We start from the raw sequence: 22,798 nt of genomic DNA on the forward strand, positions 1-22,798 counted from the left end.
CTGGTGTTTTCTGTTACGAAATATCCTACACCATTTCTTTTCATAAATCGTACCGCATTTTTTTATTGTTAATGTTTTGCATATTTTTTCCCTCGCACTAGCGCCCATCTGGCTCTTCCTCGTCTATAGAAATCTGAGCACCTATATTTGTAACATTTGTTCTTTAAGCACACAATCTTAGATAAAAGATTTACTTGTTCCGAAGCTAGAAAGTTTCTCCGCCTACAATTTTAAACTGGACAAAAGCTGTAGCTTTGACCACAGATTCCATATATAATTAATTTTCACCGTCAAAGGCGAGGACGATGTCTTATAATGTTTTATATGGCTATGACCGGTGCTCAAGAAAAGGCATTTACTATGCACACTATCGTATTTCAGGGCTCTAATATCAAAGATCGCCAAAGAGATGTTCACTCAGAACTGTAGAATTTTTTGCTGAGTTGCTGTAAATTTGTCTTCGTCCGTAGAAGAAACTGCGAAATTTTGAAGACCAATGTGAAGTGAGGAACTACATAATCCATTCAGATTCATAACCCTATCTCCGCTGCTCTTTGTAACATGAAAACGCTTAATAACATATTGCTGAAGATCAACAGTTTAAGACATAATGCTTACATTGCGATTAAGAGTAATAAAAATAATAAAACTCTCCAAGGTGCTATAATTGTACAATACCGATGTCGGTTCATTTACCAATTTTCAAACAACTTTCACCTATTGAAGCAGATCTTGAGTAACATACTCTATCAATATAAACTGGCACAGATGCAGCACTGACAAATTTTATTCATATTATATGATTTTGTATCTAACAGTTTCATTTATTAGGTACTGTACAAGAATTACAAACAGTGTCGACCGCAATAAAACATTTATTTCAATGGTTACGCGTTTCACTCACTATGTGATGATTCTCAGACCCTTATGGGAGGTGGTAGCGGTGAACAGAGCAGGGGTTACTGTCATCCATTTTTAAAATACTGTTAGCCAGACCGCTGTTTCTCACCGAGAAATGTTATCAATAATTAATTTTTAGGAACTGTGTTATGAGAATTACGACAGCTAATCACAGTGAAAAAGTTACAATTATGTACCAATCAAAATGTTTTCCCTTTTCTATTACTTACTTCATCACCAGGTCGAGGCCATCACTTTCTTAACAATTTTAGGGGTAAACATGTGCGATTTTTTTCGAGGTAACCATAAGGCAATACTGCATCATGGAAAAAACTACATTACGCTCACCATTTCAGACAGGACATAGCAACTCGTTTATAAATATAAAAGTATGTTTGCTTCATTCTGTCACCTGACATCGCACATCCTTTGCGCTGTACATTAAACGGCTCAATGATATACGCGCCTTGCAAAACGGCTACAATTTTCGTCAAAGATATAAAACCATTTGTTCCTTCACACCATAAATTATTTTCAACTAATTTCTGCAGTTCCTCAGAAAGTATGAAGAAGTCTTTGCTCGACTATCGTTAAACGCTCTTCAACCTCATTTTTAAGTTAACACTATTCACGTGAAACTCAGATTTTAAGATTAATTCTGTAAACATTTACGTTGATAATAGGACCTGTGATACACCCTCATACTGTGTAACGTTGCAGGTACATGATTTAGCAGGAACAGTCCGATCACTAAAGTAGTAATAATTTGGACCTTCGTGCATTTTGGATGAACTGCAGTATTTGAAGTATATGCTCTGCAGAGTAAAGGTGTCAGTAAATTATAAGACATCAATGGATAGCAAATGACGTCTGTGATTCACAATATTTAGCAATACACATTTCCGTCTGCAAACTTATTTCCGGTGAGTTTTCTTCATAAATAAAAGCAAGAGACACATTCTGACAATAGTAACTTCCGGTTAGTGTTATTACATAGCACTACAAGCAATGCTGCATATCGATGTATATTTTAGCCTCTGGATTTATTGCCGCACTAACAACGACTCCATTATTTGTCTTCTGTTAGATAAAGGATACATCTAACATACGGTCTCCATAGAGACTTAGGTTTTCGCCGCTTCATATGAGTAGAATTATCAGACTCATCAATCATCTCCTTTAGATCAACGCTTTGTGTTCCAAAAGAGATGGTGGCTCTACTAACAGCGTGGTCAACGGATACGCGTCTTCTTGACGAACATAAAATGAAAATTGAAAAGATGATATAAGCCATTACGCAAGAATTATTAATATTTAGAAAATTATGGAAATTAGAAAAATTGCTGTTCGTCGCCATCTAGTGAAATGGTCGACCGTCCTATTGAACTCATCTCCATTTCATCCTATATTTGATAGGATAACACGCCACAAAAAAGGTGCCTACCGCAAAAATAAGTATCGTTTTAAGAGAAAAATAATTACTTCACATAAAAATGATAGACCAAGTACTATAACTGAACGGACTAAGTCTAGGATCAGGAATAAGACTAGGACTACGGTCTGTGGAGATTATTAAATTTTCAGGCATTTTGGTCTCCGTCCTGAGTACATACGTCTCTATATAACGATTCCGATTCCGATTTGTGTGTTTTCTAAATATTGTGAACTTTTATCGGGTACTTCAGGAGAGGTTAGTTGGGTCTGCAAAGTGCAAACACGTTTAACTGTTGTTGGAGAGTAAGCTATGCACTCGAAAAGTTTAATAAATTCACACTCGTATACTTTTGATAATTGTTTTAATTAAAACACGTTCGACCACTGCTAAAGGCATCATTATTATTAGGACCGTTTTAATACATTTTAGGGACGTCATTGTACAACTAAATGCTCACCTTTTTGTATTTTTCATTGCTTACCTTAGTTATTGATTAAATACTCGAGTATTTCACACTAAATCAAAGGGCTACATTTAGAACTGGGTCAGGAACTAGAACAAAACTCACCTTCAGTATTTTCCTTCAGAAAATGAAAAATCTCTATAGAAACCTGTCACCAATCCGGACCTGACAAACTTCTTGAGGCTCTTAATTGAACTTGAAATCTTTGGTGAAACGTTGCTTGAAAAAATATAACTTTACTCTTAGGACCAAAATGGAACTAGAAAGATACTTGGCGTCAGTCACTTTTTCCAATCAAACGAGGGAAACTTTCCAAGTAAGAAACGTAGTTATTCGTCTGGACTTATTAAATTTTCTTTAACCTTGAGAAACTAGGCAAGGCGAATTAACTAATGAACATTGCAATGCTGCCGTTCATAGTTTCTGAATAATTTTCTTATGAAATTACAACAAACTTTTTACTGTTGATAGGCCTTGTCTGGAAAATACGCACAAAAGTAGACTTAAGTAAATACTTGTAAAACGATGGTAACATATGTTTCTGTAATTATTATAGCATCGCTTCCAAAAATAACATTATCACGCTCTTCCCAACATGCCTGTCTACATCTCTGCCACAGAAGAGGCGTCCAGAAACGGAAAGGCAAGGTAAAAAGCGTAGCAGTTAAAAGGCTTACAGGTTATTCACATTCAGTGGTTGAAGACCACTCCGTCTCCTGTACAATAAATAACTCTTTCTTCCGGAAGATAATAGACATTTGCAATTTGGACTAATGACAATAATTATACGTACAACAAATCCATAATGAGACAAGATATTACGTAGACAGTTCCTACATAGCAACCTTCCGTCATTGGTTTCACAGAACCGGTGTACTGATATAGCTGATGAGGAATTGTTTTCGTTACAATCAAAACACTATGTGTGTGTAATGGTGTTCCATTACATTTGCCAGTAGAAATTTGAGGGTTCGTGAGACCTATCAGTACGCTAGCGTCTTAGACACAGTGAATTTGGTTATTAAAAACTTAACGTAATTGCAATGAATGGGCATGATTTTGCACTAACATATGAAGCATCTGGGTTGATTACTCACTGGGATTGGGTATCAGCGTGGAAATTAAAGTACACTCTAACACAAGTACAGCCACGCATCACGAAGTAACGGAAAGCGATAGATGTAATGTGCATGTACAGACAAGCATATGACTACAATTTCAGAAAAGATTACACGATTTAATCAAGTTAAAGAGGTTCACAAACTGTGCAAATCAATAACGTGTTGGTCCACGTCTGGTCCTTTTACATGCAGTTACTCTTTCTGTCACTGATTGACAGATTTGGTAGATGTATTCCCGAGAGGTATCGACCTAAATAATATCCGATTTACTCGTTAGATCATCAGAATCCCGAGATGGTTGGAGGGTCCTGTCAATAATGATAGAAGGGCCCCGCCCATAATGCTCCAAATATTCTCAATTGGAAAGAGATCTGGCGGCCTTGCTGGCCAAGGTAGGGTTTGGTAAGCACAAAGACAAGCAGTAGAAACACTTGCCGTCTGCAGGCGGCCATTATATTGCACAAATGTAAGTCCAGCTTGGCTTGGCGTGAAGGGTAACAACGCGGAGCATAGAATATCGTCGACGTACAGCTGTGCTGTAATAGTGCCTCGGATGACAACCAAAGGGGTCCAGCTACGATAAGAAATAGCACCCCAGACAATCACTCCTCTCTGTTGGGTCGTACAATGGGTGACAGTCAGGTTAGTGTCCAACCATTTTCCGGCGTGTCTCCAGTGTTCGCTGGTCGTTGGGACTCAGTTCTACGCGGGACTCATTCTGCAAGCAATTCTACTGCAGTCAAATAGATTCCAGGCCAAAGACGAGTCTGGAGACGTTCCGGACAGTTGTGGGACAACAGTCTGATTATCGCACAACATACAGCCTGACGATGAGGAATGGTGTTCTGAGGTGTCATTTATTTCCATAGCAGGACCCCTTTCGTTGTCCTCAGTGGTACACTAATAGCACAACGGTGCGCTCCATTTTGTTGCCCTTCGTGGCACGCCATTCTGGAGTTATATTTCAGCAAGATAATGCCCAACCGCACACGGCGAGAGTTTCTGTGTCTTGTCTTCGTGATTACCAAACCCTCCCTTGGCCAGTAAGGCCACCGAATCTCTCCCTCACTGACAATGTTTAGAGCATTATGGGCAGGACTCTCCAACTAATTAGGAATTTTGATGATCTAACTCTCCAATTGAGCAGAAATTGACACAATATCCCACACACCCTACAACTCTGGTAGTCAGTTCCAAACCGAATAGCTGCTTGTATAAGGGCCAGTGATGATCAAACGTGTTACTGACTTTCTTATTATGTGAAGATCTTTCTCTTGAATAAATTAATGAACTTTTCTGAAATTATAATCATTTGTTTTCTATACATGTACGTCACATCTACCGATTTCCGTCCCATTCGGAAAATTCCTTCGTGGTGCGTCGTTATACATTTTTTGTGTTTGAGTGCACACAGTTCTATCCCCAAAATTAATATGTAACGTCTCTAGATTGGCTGACGAAAATTACGCTTTGTATTCACGAGTGTTTCCGCAGCACAGAAACTATTTAAAGGCATCGCAGGGCAGCATTGCGTCAGACCTGTCTGTAAGGACCCTAAGTTTGACACACTTTAAACGCCATACACTTGTATTTTATTTCATCTTACAAATGTGTCAACAAGTGATCTTGTTTCAAATTGTGGTGATGTGTACATTTCCTATTTTGCCTCGCTTAGCCTGTACGAAGCATCAGTGAATGAAAAAGATATACTATGTGATCAAAAGTATACGGACACCTCCAGAAACACAGTTTTCTCATATTAGGTGCATTGTGCTGCCACCCACTGCCAGGGACGCGTAAGCATAAAAGCGTGACGGCCGACCGCATATGTTGACTAACGGGGACCGCCGACAGTTGAAGGGGGTCGTAATGTGTAATAGACAGAAAGCTATCCAGGCCATCACACAGGAATTCCAGACTGCATCAGGATCCACTGCAAGTACAATGACAGTTAGGCGGGAGGTGAGAAAACTTGGATTTCCTGGTCGAGCGGCTGCTCATAAGCCACACTTCACGCCCGTAAATGCCAAACGACGCCTCGCTTGCCGTAAAGAGTGTAAACATTGGACGATTGAACAGTAGAGAAACGTTGAGTGGAGTGACGAATCATGGTACACAATGTGGCGATGTGATGGGAAGGTGAGGGTATTTCGAATACCCGGTGAACGTCACCTGCCAGTGTATGTAGTGCCAACAGTAACATTCCGAGGCGGTGGTCTAATGGTGTGGTCGTGTTTCTCATGGAGTGGTACTGCACCCCTTGTTATTTTGCGTGGCACTCTCACAGCAAAGGCCTAAATTGACGTTTTAAGCACCTTCTTGCTTTCCTCTGTTGAAGAGCTATTCAGGGATGGCGATTGCATCTTTCAACACATCAAGCACCTGTCCATAATGCACGGCCTTTGGCGGAGTGGTCACACGACAATAACGTCTCTGTAATGGACTGTCCTGCACACAGTCTTCACCTGAATCCTATAGAACACTCTTGGAATCTTTCGAACGCCGACTTCGTGCCAGATCTCACTCACCGACATCGATACCTCTCCTCAGTTGAGCACTCCTTGAAGTATGGTCTGCCATTTCCCAGGAAACCTTCCATCATTTGATTGAACGTGTGCCCGAGAGATGGAAGCTGTCATGAAGACTAATGGTGTACCAACACCATATTGAAGTCTAGCATTACCGATGGAAGATGCCACGAACTCGCAAATCATTTTCAGGCAAGTGTCGGTATACTTTTGATGGCGTAGCTAGAAGAAATTTGCCGAGGAAATAGTTGCAAAGAGTATACTTCAGTCTCCAGGACATTAATCCGTTTCAAATCCGCGAAGTCTGTAAGTGACCGAATTTTGCAACTTTTGCAAAGAATAACTTCCAGAATGTCATTATCTTCTAGACACATTATCTCATTCGTGCCCCAGCTGTCATGAAGGCTGAGGGTGGACCAACACCATACTGACTTCCAGTATTACCAATGGAGGCCCAACGAATTTGTAGGTCATTTTCAGCCAAGTGTCCGGATGCTTTTGATCACATAGTGGACGTAATTTAATTTGTACGGAACCCTCAGTGCGTGACTTCTATTCGCACTTGGCCATTTTCTTAATTTTTTTTAAATTTAATTTCTCTTATTCTTTTTTTTTTGTATAATGCACTGGAAAATAACTTATAAAGGTGAAACTAGCCAGGCGTGCGAATTTTAGTAAAGCGAATACTTCTCAACAAAAGCCGAATGGGAAACTTTAAAATGTGTCATCGTTAAAGTACTTAGCAGTTTCTGCAGTGTTAATAACCCACAGAAGCCATTCCTCCGTGTAAATACGACATAATAGAAAAGGAGCGTTTACAACCACGTAAGATAATGTTAATTTAAATGTGACAAATGTTATTTTATTTTACAATACTTAAACACAACGATAAGTATACTGTATTAATAGGCAGTAAGGTTATATGTGAAGAACTATCAAATTGTTGTCCCAGTGAAGGTACATTATTTAATTTTTGGTTCACTGACTACGAACGTAGGTTCTTTTTGTAGTCGTGCAACTGTTTCCAGTGATACGATAGTGTTATATTTCTCTCGTTTGTAGTGGCTTTTGTTCAGTGGAACCCGTGTCGGTCATTTTCCTCTTTATAATGAAACCAGTTCTGTCTGCGGCCACCGCCATATAGCGTGATATGAGACAGCGGCCCTCACGCTTCAGAATTAATGGAAAAAGTTACGCTCATACGGCTTTAGAACTAGTAAAATCTAGCAGCTTCCATCACAGTCTCATTGGTGGGTAGGCGCTTTATAAGGGAGCCTGCTAACAGACACCAATCTACATCAATTCGCAATTCCCTCAGATTAACAACATTTTAACTTTGAAGTCATTAGTATTCTACATAGAATGACGATGAAATCATCATGTCGTCATCACGAAATTCGTTTCTCACAGCCTCTAAAAAAAATCTATGAAAATTTGCTTCTCAGCAGGCAGTGAATCACGAACACAGTGAATTATTACAAGCACGTCAAGGTTGCAAACAGACTCCTTTCAAGTGTGAGTTCAATATTTTACTACCGCATGCCAGTATAATGCAGCTCTCAAGTGGTTTACCCGTGTTGAGCCGATATGTAAAGGTTCAAGGAAAAAAACTAAATCTTAAAACCTACAAAGATACGACGGAAAAAGTTCTAAATAAATCTCTACTGTAAAAATGTGTGTAATGTATATGGAACGCGATCAGTACTCTTTGTATGTTCGGTCTAAAATGTATAAACGGCTTGGCTGATCGAAGCCTGAACCTAAATGGAACTAATTTTAACACAGAAAAGGACACATTGGCGCAACAGTAATGTGACACGATTTTTAGGGTAACACAGATACCTACAGCCGTAACTGTAGCCGAGCGGTTCTAGGCACTTTCGTCTGGAACCGCGCTGGTGCTACGGTCGCAGGTTCGAATCCTGCCTCGGGCATGGATGTGTGTGATGTCCTAACGTTGGTTACGTTTAAGTAGTTCTAAGTCTAGGGGACTGATGACCTCAGATGTTAAGTCTCATAGTGCTCAGAGCCATTTTTGAACCGTAACTGTAGTTCTCAAGAAACGTGCAACACAAAATGGAAGGTCAGTTGTTATATTACTTTTATTCTGAATTGTTTTCATTGTGTGATACCTAGAAAGCGTCGGGGTAGCTCTTTATTTGTGAAAACGAAACAGACACTATCCGTTGTCAGTACGTAAAGAAGAAGCACAGTTTTCTGCTTTCTGTGTTCTACTACAAGTTCAGTGTTACCAATGATCTGGAGATACCTACGTAACTGATCTTACCTTTTATCTGTATTGGAGATACCTACGTAACCGATCTTACCTTGTAACAGTATTGTCTTCGAGAGAACTCCTAGGAAATAATCTTCCCGCCTGCTCCTACATCTGATTCTTCTCTTCCAGTTCAAGATTAACAATACCGTCTCTCCACTAGAGTGCTTTAATGTAGAGATTCGTGTTCAATTCTTTTCTTCCGGAAGATGGAGCCGTTGTCCCAAAATGAATATATTTCTCTGCATGAGTCTTACGTAGTCCTTGTGTTGTTGACAAATTCACCTCAGTTCGAGATCCTTAAAGCTTTTTGTAGTTACGTCACGCAATCTACATCGTAGCCTAACGCGACCACGAAAGTAAACTCATAATGGGGTCATTATTGATCGGGTGATAGCTTTACTCAGAAAAATAACATTTTTTGATGTCGTTGTAATGGTTCCTTGGGGTGACAGTTATAGCTGCAGTGGCAGGTGAAGTCTGACTGCTGTGGTTGCATATAGAAAATAAGACATTTTAAATGATACACTTTCCACGATTATTTAATAGAGTATCATGCACATAAGTGATGTTACATGTCGTTGGGCCCTTAGGATAAAAGAGTGGTATCCACTGACTGAGTTTTGTTTCTCAGTACAGCACGTATACATTCACTGACAAATTGAACGATGAGCAGCCTGGAGATACCGATTTACTTTATCGAAACAACTTGCCGCAGCAACTGGATTCGTAATTTAGCACAGTACACATATTTTTGAACGTGCTGAAAATGGCATCTACTTACTGATATACTGTTCCATTTTAATGAACTGTAAAATACTGGGCTGTGACTGGCGGTTAGAATATCTGCTGCCCCTCCCTCCCCCCCCCCCCCCCCCCCTTCCACCGTATATCGGCAAACTGTACATTTAGCTGTTTTACTTCCAGCCTGATGTTTTAGATCAAAGTGTGTTGGATGGAACTTTGCTATACAATTCTTCTTTTTGAAGACAACAAATAATAAATAATTCATATTTATTACATTACCAGAGCAATAAACATCTGATTCACGTCAGCTCTAACTGAGAATTCACAAAATCTAATATTGCTTTTACGACCATTTCTTTGTTAAAAGTGGGAAGCCCAAGCTCAGGGGCAATTCTGCGATGTATTTACAAATCTACCAACCGCTCGTTGCTGGCTCTGGACTCTCCAGGAGTTCCCAGTTTACACCCCACGGATCTATGAACACATTAAAAAAGAAACTTTAAAATGAAATATACAAAAGTGATTACCTGCGTTGATCTCATAGCGCTCCACAAACGCTGCTTCGTTTCAGATACTGTGCATATCATGTCTTGCCACGGCTGAAACACTCGCTAGAGAGCGACAATGTAGACTGAACCGTTACAAGTGATCCGTACTGCATTGACAGATCCAGTGTTTGTGCCTGTATTGAAATATCCAAAGTTGGGTCCAAAAGCAAACCTGAATGACCGCTCTCTTTAGCATCAGTTAGGTGCATTTTCTCATATCACGAAAAACAAAAACTAAATGTGCATGTAAGAAACTGAAATTAATCAAATGTGCTTGATGCAGTGGTGTTCAGTTATTGACCTCATCCCAAAACCTATGACGACTAATAACTTTAAGTTGTATAAGTTTAGTGAGATAAGTTTCAATATGCTTCTCAATGTATCGACAAATGAAAGTTCATTTCATCACGATTCTTTACTATATCTCGACCATAAGCCTCACAAATCTAAGACTATGGTTATCATTACTTTTGTTGTTCTATTCCAAAGCAACATTATTATTATTGCGATGTTAGCGTTTGGTGAAAGATCACACGAGACCTGAAAACAGTAGGGGCACACTTCTGATCCGGCAGTTGCACTGATGCCATAGCTCGATGGCTGGCGCTCTCGTAAGGTATGGTCACGATGTGTTTGCTTGGGAACACTGCAGTCTGTGTTTACAGGTTACGTGTTACTCGTGCCATCTCTCGTAGCATTTGTTACACAGCTTCGTTATTGGGAAAGGTGATAATCTCCACACTTCAAGAGTTTGTGAAAAATTATGAACAACAGTGGAAAAACACTATGAAACTGTTATTCATCAAGGATAACGAGTGGCCAAAAGCTCTTGAAATTCAGAATTGGGAACTACCTACAGGTAACTAATAAGAGATCAACTACAAAGAGTGCGACTTAATACTGACGACTCAGTCCATTACTTCAAACTTTGTTATAATTTAGTGTCTTCTTTTCCTTCTGGCACTTATGCCTTTATCCCGTGGTTGCGCAAGGTCGGCATAGTGAGAGTCAGATTTGGCTGGGTGCCCTACCTGCTGGTACCCTCTACCTCCCTGGACGGAATTAGTGTACCCCAGCTGTCTGTGTATAGTTTAATCCGTGGAACAATGCGAACATGTGCAGATGCCTCCGAGGTGTATAACTGAGGTTGAACGTGGGAACCAGCCCGGTATTCACCTCGTGGGATGTGGAAAGCCGCCTAAAACCTACATCCAGACTGGCCGCCACACTGGCCCTAGTCGTTAATCCGCCGGGCGGATTGGATCCAGTGCCGGCGCGCCTACCCAAGTCCAGGAAGCAGTGCACTGGCGCTCTCGGCGAACCTGGCGAGTCTTTGCTCAAACTCAGTACATGAATAAGTAATTCGCGATTGTAATGGGAACTTTGACTTAAAAATAACATCGGATTATGTCTCTAAGCTTACCGTTAGTCCAGTCAAAGACAACGTGAGAGAACTGCAGGTGTTTAACATCCTGACAGGGGTACCGAAAGAAGTGATAAAATTCAAACTGCAGACTTAAAGAAACTTTAGTGCAATCCAGTTCGAGGCCTGGTCAGATTTTTACCCCTTCCTCGTCTTATCTGTAGTGAATATTGGAGGCTATCAAGCATATATTACATTCATAGAGTAACTATCAGCATGCTTCATATCTATTGAAACAGGCCACGTTAAAGAAGGCCGTCCAAGATGAAAATTTCGCCCTCAGCTGAAACTAACTAAAAGTAAGTCCTTAGTTTAAGACCTCGTAGTAGCAATAAGTGGAAAACTGGTAGCAAGCAGTGCAGCATCAGTTGAAAGTTATTCAGTTGCTGTTAATGGATAACGAAACATTAAACAATGGGCCTAATCGTTGTACTGAAGTTCCACGTGTTTTAAATGCACGTCCATTTCTGTCTTAGGAGTTCGCTGGAAGATTCAGATCGATCTAGGAACTTGGAATACTAATGCATTACCTAACAGTGAAGCCCAAGCTACCAGTAAAAGGTAAGGCCCTACGCACGTACTAACCGACAGGTTGACTAATCGACGGACAAACTTGCCGTGTGTAGGCGCTTCGGCCAACCGACCGACCAGCTTGTCTCGTCGGGATGTAGGTCTGGTAGCGAACTGTGCCGTGTGTAGCGCTGTCGTGCCTTCAGCCCCATAAAAGTTCATCTTTTGTCACTGCGTTGGGTTAAATGCTTTTCTAATATACAAGATACAGTGCGTGTCCGACGAAATTGCAGGTGTTTATGGGACAAGGAGTAAAGCGATAGAGATACAAGAAGTGAAGAATTTGTTTCATTTTTTAACGAATCCATGATGGCTTCAAGTGGCTCATAGAAGGGCTAAAAGATATACAGTGTGAAGAAAAATTCGGGCACTCGGACATCCGAGCACGATTCTTCACGTACTGGCAGTAGAAAAACGTCTGTCACAAAATTTCTCCCTGCGCATGTTTAGAGCAGTAAATGGACGTTATGGATTGGCAGTCTGGCAACATTGTAATCATTTGTACCGTACCTACCTCTGTCAGCAGTGAAGTGGATTGTGTTTTGGGTCAGCATACAGGAAGTCGACTCTGTGTCGAGGCGTATCTGTTTTTATTTTCCAAAAGTGGTCTGCATTGTACGGTATCTGGCGTCTTAATTGTACAGAGATTACAGTGGGTCTTCTAAAAAACATTGCAGTTACGTACTATGGACACAGAGACGGAAATACCATCGGTTTCGGTGGTCAGATTTTATAGAATCCTTTTGCACGAAGTGTTTCACACCACTGCATCTACTTGATTCCAAAGATTTTTTTGTTACCGTCCCACAGTGGTCCCACGACCAATAGCAACTATGGTTCTTGGTACGTTTAGGTCCATTACATTTCGTTAGGGACTTACGCCACCAGTTCGGCTGGCAACGTGCATTGTAAATAATTTCGATGGGACAATTGGGGGAGGTACATAGAAAACGGGATTGTGATGTATTATATGCAGCATTGCAGAACAATTAGCGTAAACGACATGCAAATGGTTTCTTTAAAAACTGATCAGTGGAAACGATTGTACTTCCATTCCTGTGTTCATAGTACGTAACTGCAAATGTCTTGTAGACGACCGTCTGTAATGAATGTATCACGATTAATACGCCAGATACCGTACCACGCAGAGTACTTTCACCGAATAAGTATAAATAGCCTCGATCTAGAATAGAACCCCCTACCTCCCTCGTGCTAACTCACACTATCCAATGTGCCAATGCACAGCACTGCACTACCTGGTGACAGAGGTAGTTACACGTCATTACAGTGTTGCCCGATTGGCCATCTTTTGCGTCCATTTACTCCCCGATATATGTGTAGGACGGACAGACATTTTTGTATATTGCCAGCATGTAAGGAATCACCCTTCGAAGTACGAGTGCTAGAATTTTTCTTTACTCTGTGTAATGAATAAGAGTATGTCGACACCCTATTTCTGTTTTTGGGTTTTATTTCTATACTTACCGAAAATAAAATCCAAACACCGAAATACTGTTAAATTAGATGCTAGAACCCAAAACCGAAATTCCTCCAGCGATCAGTTTCCAGAAGAGTAAATATATGAAATGTTACTGAGAAGCCAGAAAGGAAAGTCTTCGGGAACAGATGACATACGAACTGAATAGCTGTTATTTCGACATATTGAATGAACACTTAATTAACATATTCAGCGAGGAATGGAATGTCCAACATGTTCCCAGACGTTTCCACAACGGCTTCATCGTATTGGTACCTAGGAAATGCCTGCCAAGAAACATCGAATCCCCAACTACGAGGGGAGTTCATAAGTACGCAACACATTGTTTTTTGTCGACCAGCTTAGGTTGAGGAATTGCAGAATTTGTTGTGGAAAGTCGTACAATAGTCTCGCTTCAGCCACTATGGTTTTATAAAGTTCCGACACGTAGCGGCGTTATACTTGATTGTAGCAGAGAGCTGGTATTTTCCTTTGGGGGAAGACTATACCATTGCAGATATTCCTAGGTATTTGCAGAATGTCTACGGAGACATGGCAGTTTAAAAATTCACGACGAGTCGTTGGACGAGACGTCTGTCAAGGTCGTGCAAGGTCGTGGCGGCCGGTAATGCATAGAGTGGTAGCACACCAACTCTCCTCCGAAGGAAAAGTTCAAAGCCGCATCCTAAACGTGTAAAGTTTTGTGACATCCTCTGGAACTATAAACGGGTTTTCTGTTTTGTGTCATCCCACATGGTGCAACCATCACCACGCAAGTGTATTGTGTTACAGTCAGGAAACTGAAGAAACGACTTCAGCGTGTTCGTCAGCACAAAAATCCAAACGAACTTCTTCTCAGTGGCAACGCAGGGCCTCACACTAGTCTACGCACCCCAGAGGATCTCACTACACTTCACTGTACTGTTCTTCCTCATCCACCCTACAGAGTTACTTGCATCTGTTTGGCCCAGAAGGACAAACTCCGCGGGAAGCAATATGTGGAGGATATATGGAGCTTACTAATGCAGCAAGACGTTGGTTTCCAAATCGACCAGTAAATTGGTAGTATGTGGTCATACGAGACCTCCCAGTAAGGTGGCGTAATGCTGTCGTATTGAAGAGAGTTTATGTTGAATAATAAAGTTTCCCGTTCAGAATAGTGGGAAATAATGTGCTATATTGGAATTCTGAATAAAGGTGACCTGTTTTTAAGACAAAAAAAGGATTGCATTACGTACTGAACGCCCCTCGTACAAGGAACTAGTTTGGGTGAGATTACAAAACATATGCGTTGGCTGAGCACAGTGTAATCGACTGTTTCAGTGACTACTGTGATTCAGTGGCCATTAGTAATAACTGTAAAACGAGGCGCTTTGTAATACCTGTTGATTTTTCAAACGCTTCCCACCTGATCTCTCGGGGTTTTCAGCTACAAGAAATACGGAAACGTGGATGCTGCAACAAATTCTTCTAACTTGTCAAAGCAATTTTGTAAAGATCCAAACAAAATAGCTATCATTCGATGTAAAACGGTGCAAAAGCGTTGCCCACTATCCATGGCATGGCTCTATATGCAACTGCGGTTGAACCCATCCTCAGGAAACTTTCCAGCTCGCTCCCAGTATTGGTTTTAGTATTATTATTATTAGATACTGACAGAAAATGAAAAGTATTGCTAACCCATCATGTTCTTAAAAGATCAACAATCAGCCCGCCCAACCTGAAAAATCTGTTTATAAATGCTGTTATATAACAAAGCAAGTAACAGCCATCATTTTTGACAAAATAATTCAAAGCTCAGCTTTCTCAGAATCACTATGACAGAGAACAGCTATGTAACTCGGAAAGACAACATACACGACGCTAAGAAGTGATACCACCATATTAAGACGGCTTCAATAAGCTACCACAAGAACTCAAAAATCTTAGCAGTAGGACTTTTAAATCTAAACTGAAGAGTTTCCTCATGGCTCACTCCTTTTATCCTGTCGAGGAGCTCCTGGAAGAGCTGAAAAATTAAGTAAATTCCTGTCGTACATTGTTGATTTTCTTTATTTAATCTCACAACTTGTCGCCTGAATATGTTTCTTATATTTTATTTTATCTGTTTCTACTATCGTGTTATAATTTCATGTATTGACTCGTTCCATGACAATGGAGACTTCTCCTTATTTAGTCCCAAGGAACAATAGATTAATAAATAAAAATAAATAAGAAAAGATACATACCCTCATGTTAGTGGCCATAAGGTGTGGAAGAACATTCACAACAATCAGCTTACGTCAGGTGTTAGGACAACATGGTATAAAGTCGTCAATGACACGATTCCCTATAAACCTTTAAAATTCACCAGATTGAGACAAGTGTAAAATAGCTGACAGATGGATAAACATGTCACTATGCACATAGAATCGGAAATAACTGCAACAAGAACTCCCATGACTACTGAGAGCGGCAACGAAATACTTAGAGATACGAGAAGTTGTCACACCAATGCAAAAGCGCTACCGCGTCCAACAAAATGATATGGTAATCTGGCTAACGGGCCAACTCGTACATTACCTAATAAAATCATAAACACCGAGTTAACTCAAATTAAGTGTAAAACGAAATCATAAGTTTTCCAAACGAAGAAAGAGTATGGAATCCGTGAATCTGAGCTATTGCAACAACGTACAGATTGCTGAGTCTCTGCCTTTTGTTTCATATTTATGATTAATACCTTTACTCATAACGTTACTTGTATTTTAAATGCAACTTATACACTCGAAGCAGGTTAAAGATGGTAAAAAGTAAAAGTACTTCGACGAAGGAGAATAAATTTACTTTGTTAATTTATTTATTTTTTAAAATCAAACAGGAACTTCAGTTTTCGTGCATTCGAAAAATTTTCCATATCATTTGATTTGAAACTAAAGTAATTTAATTTAAAACAAACGAAATATTTACGTCACTCGAGTTCTTCCTTTGCCCAGGAGAATTTTATCTTCTTTGTTAGAACATAAGGCACGGAAGCAGTACTGGAAAGGCAACTAAGTTGAGCGGAGGAAAGGGGAAGGGGTATCAGGTGAAAGGAAAAAAGACGTTTCCCTTCAATCTAACCTTGACCTCTCAGGGACGCGAGGAATCGCTAAGAGCTACACATGGTTCGAATTCCACGTTAAACTGTAGCCTAATCCCCTTTCCGCAGCTGGGTAACAGGGGGCACGCCAGCCGTCGATGACTTGCACCGATCTACTGCAGCATTTGTACATCGGCATATACGACAACGGTCCGAAAGTTTAGTAAAAGCCAGTGTCCTGTTGGATGCATACTTCTCTTGTTACTGGATTTCGTGTATTATAAAATCGCTTGAGCCTAATCTACAAAAAACCTCAATTCACTGGCTGTGCTTCCAAATCAAAATAATTTTCTCCCATACATTCCTTTCTTCGGATTTTACTGGTGTTTAGCACGTTGTTACCCAGGATTGTCTGTCAGTTCTGAAACTTTATTTTGGTATATTCTTCCTACTTTTGCTTCAGATAGTTCATCTATTTCTCTGACACTTATGTAAAACATCTGCTTCATCCGCTTAGTCTGCATTTACCTGTTTTGCACGTTAAGGCCATTCTGTTTTTGCAAGCCTTCCTGTTACACGAAACGTTCTCTTGCAAATACAATGCAACATTGCGTCAGTTATGACAACAAGGTCTACATTTCCATATCACACATTGGAGGTCAAACCTGTCTTTGAGAGTTAAGTCCTTGACTTTTCAATGCCTTTGTTGCCATGAATGTCTCTTTTGCTTTAAATTTGAAATAGCCTTTCAACTGTTTGCGGTCAAAGGCTTTACTTCGTTGAAAACACTGGTTTCCGTCAGATCACGGAAGTTAAGCAAACTCGGGCGTGCCCAATACTTGGATGGGATCCGGTTACCGATTTAGTCGGCACATTAGCTGTCTCTTATCAATTACATATTATAAATGCGTAATTGATATACATTCTAACAGTTGTATTTCTCTTTAACTGGATGAAAAGTCCTCCGTCCAGATTATCATACAATTTTAAATACAAGACCCAACTACATCTACATCTACATCCATACTCCGCAAGCCACCTGACGGTGTGTGGCGCATCTGCCCTATCAGTTTCAAAAATGGCTGTGCGGAATTCCAGCAGCTAGAAACGTTCTTTTAGAACTGGTATTGTAGTCTTTACATGACCAACCAGAAGTGGTATTGGGAAATCGGTTTACGAAATCCGGCTTGTGAGTCTCATGTCGATATAAATGACTGTTGATAGGGATCAGTCCATCGGGTGGGGGACGTTTAGCTTGGTGAACACTCCCCCCTTCCCCCCTTCCCCTCCCTGGTGCTATTCGAGAGGAGTTGGCTGCCTACCATCATAGAACTGCCACTGGACTACACACACACACACACACACACACACACACACACACACACACACATACACCCCTTACAGGCGACCACTCTTATCAGGTACATTTTAACACATCACCCTCACACTTGACGAAGGAAAGATGCCAGTGTGCGCTAAGGATAGGAAAAACCATTCTCATTACACTGCTCAATCTGTTTCTTGTGGTCTCCCAGCCAGTCGCGTATTGCGACTTAGCTTTTACTGCCTATTAGATGGAAGAAAATGAATTAGTTAAACTGTAGATATCATTTCGTTAGTAACGATGATAGTGAACTCTAGAAATATTGTTTTGCTTTCTGTCCTTATCCGACAATGCTGTGTTTTCATATCTACATTAATTAAATGACAGTCCAACTCATTAGTTCGACTGTGTCCCCTTATTATAAGGAAAGTACTCCAATTTTAATTGTTAAAAGCGAATAAGTAGGAATTTAAAATGCGAATATGCGTATGTACTACCACTCATCAAATGTTCATCTGTAAAAATTAGTGTACTATTAGTGTTTGCAGTTTACCGAATCTAAAGAGCCCGAGTCGCTTAACAAACAGTTCCATTTGACAGACCACTACAACCACAAGGATCACAAAAATCATTAACAATCTATTACTTTGCGATACGATATTTTTTGTGCAAAAAACGTATGTTAACGCATGTGTTACTTAAACGGTTATATTTCCCAAAATAGAAGCTGCTGTGTTGCAGTGCGAACTACCTTTATTTGTCTTAGTAGTGTAAATGTATTCAGAGGATTAGAACACAGCGAAAAGGAACAAATTGTGGCAAAAACACTGTGGCTTTCGATAATGTTCTCCTGCAGTGCGGGTATTACAGAGACGCGTACACACTGTGACTGCCAAGTGTGGACACCATTCTATTCCACTGTGTTTCAGGCACTTCATTGAAACTGCACGTTTGCACTTCCTATACAAACGATGGAAGAACATAGAACAAAATTATATTACGAAACATGATTCTCTAAGCAGTGGCTGTGTTAGTACATTACATTTATAGTAAATTTTTACGTATTTTCGAAGTAATCCTTCACTCATGACTGTGGATATGTTGATCATAATTGTGTGCTACGCGCTGCTGTTTATTTGGCGACGTCTTCTGCTGCAGTTTTTCAATTTTTTAACATCCTATGATCGACTGAGCGCAAATTCAGAGGTTTACAGAAAAAAGACGTTGACATGGGTCCATCAGAGATGGTACTCACGGTTATTGACGAGTCTTAGGTATTTTGCAGAAAGACCTGAGTACCTTGCTAGCGACCTTTTCTGCAACGGCTCGTAGTTTCCGAGAAAACGATATTGAAATTTGAAGCGTACGGCCTGCAGTTGTAGCTGTAGTCAAGTTTTCGACCAAGCGAGCGTAGCGCTGCAAGTAAGGTTCGCGTATACCACACTTACGGAACGACAGTATTAAATTTTATATGTCATACAAAATCATTCTAATATAGATATTTTAATTGAAATAATATACCAATGGCTACAGCGAACTTCCTTCAAACGTGTATTACGTTTGTTACAGAACAGTTTACGGCATGTTCTTAATCGCTGTCGCTTGCTGCGCAAGAGCAGAATTCTGGGTGGTATTTGTCGCAGCGGTAACCGAAACCCAAATTCGTAGAGCGCCACACACTTTTAATGAAAGCAGCTGTCATGGAGGCACACGGATTTTTCAAAACCGATACCGGAAAACACCATGCGTGGTTTATCATTGCTGTTATAGCAGGTCCACTAAATTGATTCAGAGACAAAGAATGTATGTTATGGAATCTTCTCTCGAAGGAAGAAAAACGAAATAAACAGAAAGTACACAGGCAGGATCTGTACTCTACCGACTGTAGGTGGTAATCAAGAACATCAACCGCTTACAAACATGACTGGTGTAGGAAATACGCATAAAACTTCAGTACTGATTTTCTCAGAAACTAGGGGCGTCGCCTGAAAAATCCTAGCCAAGTACTCAAACCTACAACGTACCTCAGACTCAGAATCCTCGATTACAGGTCTCATGGTCCTGCTGCCAGTATATTAACATCAATCTTATCTGGTTTCCGACTTTCGCGCTATGAAACAGTTCTTATCAGTCTACTAGTTGACTCCTTCTCTCGTGGCCAACCCAATAGATAATACAAAGGAGTGTGAGGTTATATGATTGTTGTATCCAGTATCAACAACATCGGAGTACCAATACGTAAATATTCAAAATGCAGAAACGTAAGTGTTTTAACATCCTGAAGCGTAGGAACAGGACAGGTCACAACAGTGTGGAGGCTGTCACCACGGGGCACCACGGGGGTCGTCTACTGTGGGATATCCAAGGCCGACAGCTGCAGCGGCCAACGCCCTGCGTGTGGGGTCGGTGCGGCTATATAAGCCGCCCGCTGTCCACTGCACAGCATTCGACGCACACGTCTCTCTCAACCTACAACATGAAGTTTCTGGTAAGTAGCAGTCCCAGCTACCATCCAACCACTTACCTTCGTATATCATACGAGTATGCCACAGCTTTCAATGGGAGAGTGAGCAGCAACTGGCCTGTAAATGTTTTACATCTGATCGAAGAACATATTCCTCTCATTTAACCATTATTTGTCTAGCATATAACTGATTTAATGAGCTGCGTCCGTATCCGATGTCGTAAACACCTTTCACTGCTACCGTAATTGTGTTTCTCAAGAAAAAGTCCAGTACTCTATATGTCAAACGACAGTGGTAATGTTTGTAATATAACGCCTTTATGATGCATTTACATTTTTACAGTGCTCTAAGGATAATGCCAAACTGGTTTCTTAGAATAATCCACACAATTTTCCTGCCATGTTAGCCGAGTGGTCAAAGGCGCTGCAGTCATGGACTGTGCAGCTGGTCCCGGTGGAGTTTCGAGTCCTCCCTCGGGCATGGTTGTGTGTGTTTGTCCTTAGGATAATTTAGGTTAAATAGTGTGTAAGCTTTGGGACTGATAACCTCAGCAGTTAAGTCCCATAAGGTTTCACACACACGTCATGTAATGTCTCTAAAAATTTACATTACCTTCTGATATCATATTAGCAAGCCTTAACTACCGATTGATTTCCTCTTAAATTTGTTTTTCCTTTTGAGCAAGTACTTTGGTCTTCTAATGACAAAGGGAAAATGTCATAATCTGTAAACTTTTGGTCAGTGTAAGGCTTCCGTAATATGTATGAATACGGAGCCATGGACTCTTGGATACAAATATTTACGTTGCCAAAGTACACCCTGCAATCAAAACATTCCAGACTTTAATTGAGAAAGACAAGATTCATCCATGGGTGTCAGGCTAGGCTTCAAATCGGGACCTGGCTGGTTTTCAACACAGACTCCTTTCTTGAAGCCATATTATCAATTAGACAACTAACTTTTACATATGTAGCGAATGTCGTTCAGCACAAATGGCTTGCAGTGCATCCAGACATCGCTGTGAGTCTATATGGCTTTACACTAAGTTGGAAAGGTAATTATCTACTTTTCTTAAAATTTAAAGTCCCCCATAACCGTTAAGTTCTGTGAACTTAGATATTTCATTTGTGAACCCCTCATTAAAAATCGTTAACATTTCCTGTTTACATTCACATTGCAGATGCAAGAACTGCTCTTTGATGACAGACAGCAGCAGCAGGAAACAGTCAAAATGTCCTGTTACTTGCTTTCTGCACTCGAAATTCGGACCCTCCCTCAATAATTTTAACCTCCCTCGAATTACGTGCGGTAAAAAATTTGCGATTCGTTGACACTTCATGACGCGTTCTGTTGACTAATCCTTTCTTTTGATGAAGATCTGCCATAATACTTTTTTCTCTGTAGTTCCATTCACTACCTCCTAATTAGTTATCACATACACACATCTAATATCTCGAATTGCACTGTAACAACGTATAATTGAAGTTTCACGGTATATATATTTTTTGAGATAGTTGAAAATTTACAGTCAGGGAGAAATCCAGTCTGAATGGTGGCACAAGTAATATTATCGTTTCTAATGTGACGGTGTCCATTACTCTGTATTGCACCGCAAAGCTCCTGCGAAGACGTAAAATTAACTTAAACTTATTTTGTAGGTGATTGTATTGGCCGCCTGTGTGGCAGTTGCCTGCAGCCAGGAGACGCGAGACAAGCGCGGCCTCCTGGGGGCGGGAGTGCTGGCCGCCCCCGGCGCTGTGCTGGCGCCGCGCGTCCTCGCCGCCCCTGCCATAGCCGCCGCCCCCATCGTCGCCGCCCCCGCCATCGCCCACGCCCCTCTCGGCGTGGGGCTGGGCTTGGCTCACCCCATCATAGGCTGAACCGCTTCTTATTAATCTTTACATGTCTGTGTGTACTGCGTGTGTATAAATAAACTCTCTGTAGCCTTATTTAATGTTTTCTTACTCAGCAAACCAGCGCATCATTTTTCATACACCTTGTTGCACATAGCGAACGTACACCATAAATCTTGGACTTCTGCTTACTTGTCTGCTCCGCTACCAGCTATCACAAGTTTGTATACGTCGAATATTGTCAGATATTGCAGTTTAGTATCAATGTTGTCGTTCTAGAGAGTGTTGTTCATTACATACGTACCTGAAAGTATTTAAATTCATTTTTTAGAGAAGTCGACAACAATAGTTTCAGAAAGCGTATATCGTGATAAAAAATGTTTCATATCCAGATTTTAAGTAGTAAAACCTTACCAGTGTCAGACGTGGATTCCGTTCATAATTTGTTTCTTATCAACTGCAGACTGAAGCCGAAAATGTTCCAGCAAGGAAGGGAATTTAGGAGACTGAGAACGAGTAGTTATCGATAGATTCAATGGATGCATTGAACTGCGATTGACTAAAACAGGGATTAGAAACACACATGAGATTATTGAATAGTTTTTAGA

General features: G+C 40.7%; 1 protein-coding gene across 1 annotated transcript; it reads left to right on the forward strand.

Annotated features, from left to right (window-relative positions):
• Window positions 1-20,322: 20,322 nt before the first annotated feature.
• LOC126274561 (cuticle protein 65-like) lies at window positions 20,323-22,286 on the forward strand. The gene is made up of 2 exons (XM_049977124.1): window positions 20,323-20,360; window positions 21,996-22,286. The coding sequence occupies exons 1-2, from the start codon at window positions 20,349-20,351 to the stop codon at window positions 22,215-22,217; spliced, it is 234 nt and encodes a 77-aa protein (XP_049833081.1). The 5' UTR covers window positions 20,323-20,348; the 3' UTR covers window positions 22,218-22,286.
• The last annotated feature ends 512 nt before the right edge of the window (window positions 22,287-22,798 follow it).

The sequence above is a fragment of the Schistocerca gregaria genome, chromosome 1, assembly GCF_023897955.1.
Source record: "Schistocerca gregaria isolate iqSchGreg1 chromosome 1, iqSchGreg1.2, whole genome shotgun sequence".
Taxonomy (NCBI): domain Eukaryota; kingdom Metazoa; phylum Arthropoda; class Insecta; order Orthoptera; family Acrididae; genus Schistocerca; species Schistocerca gregaria.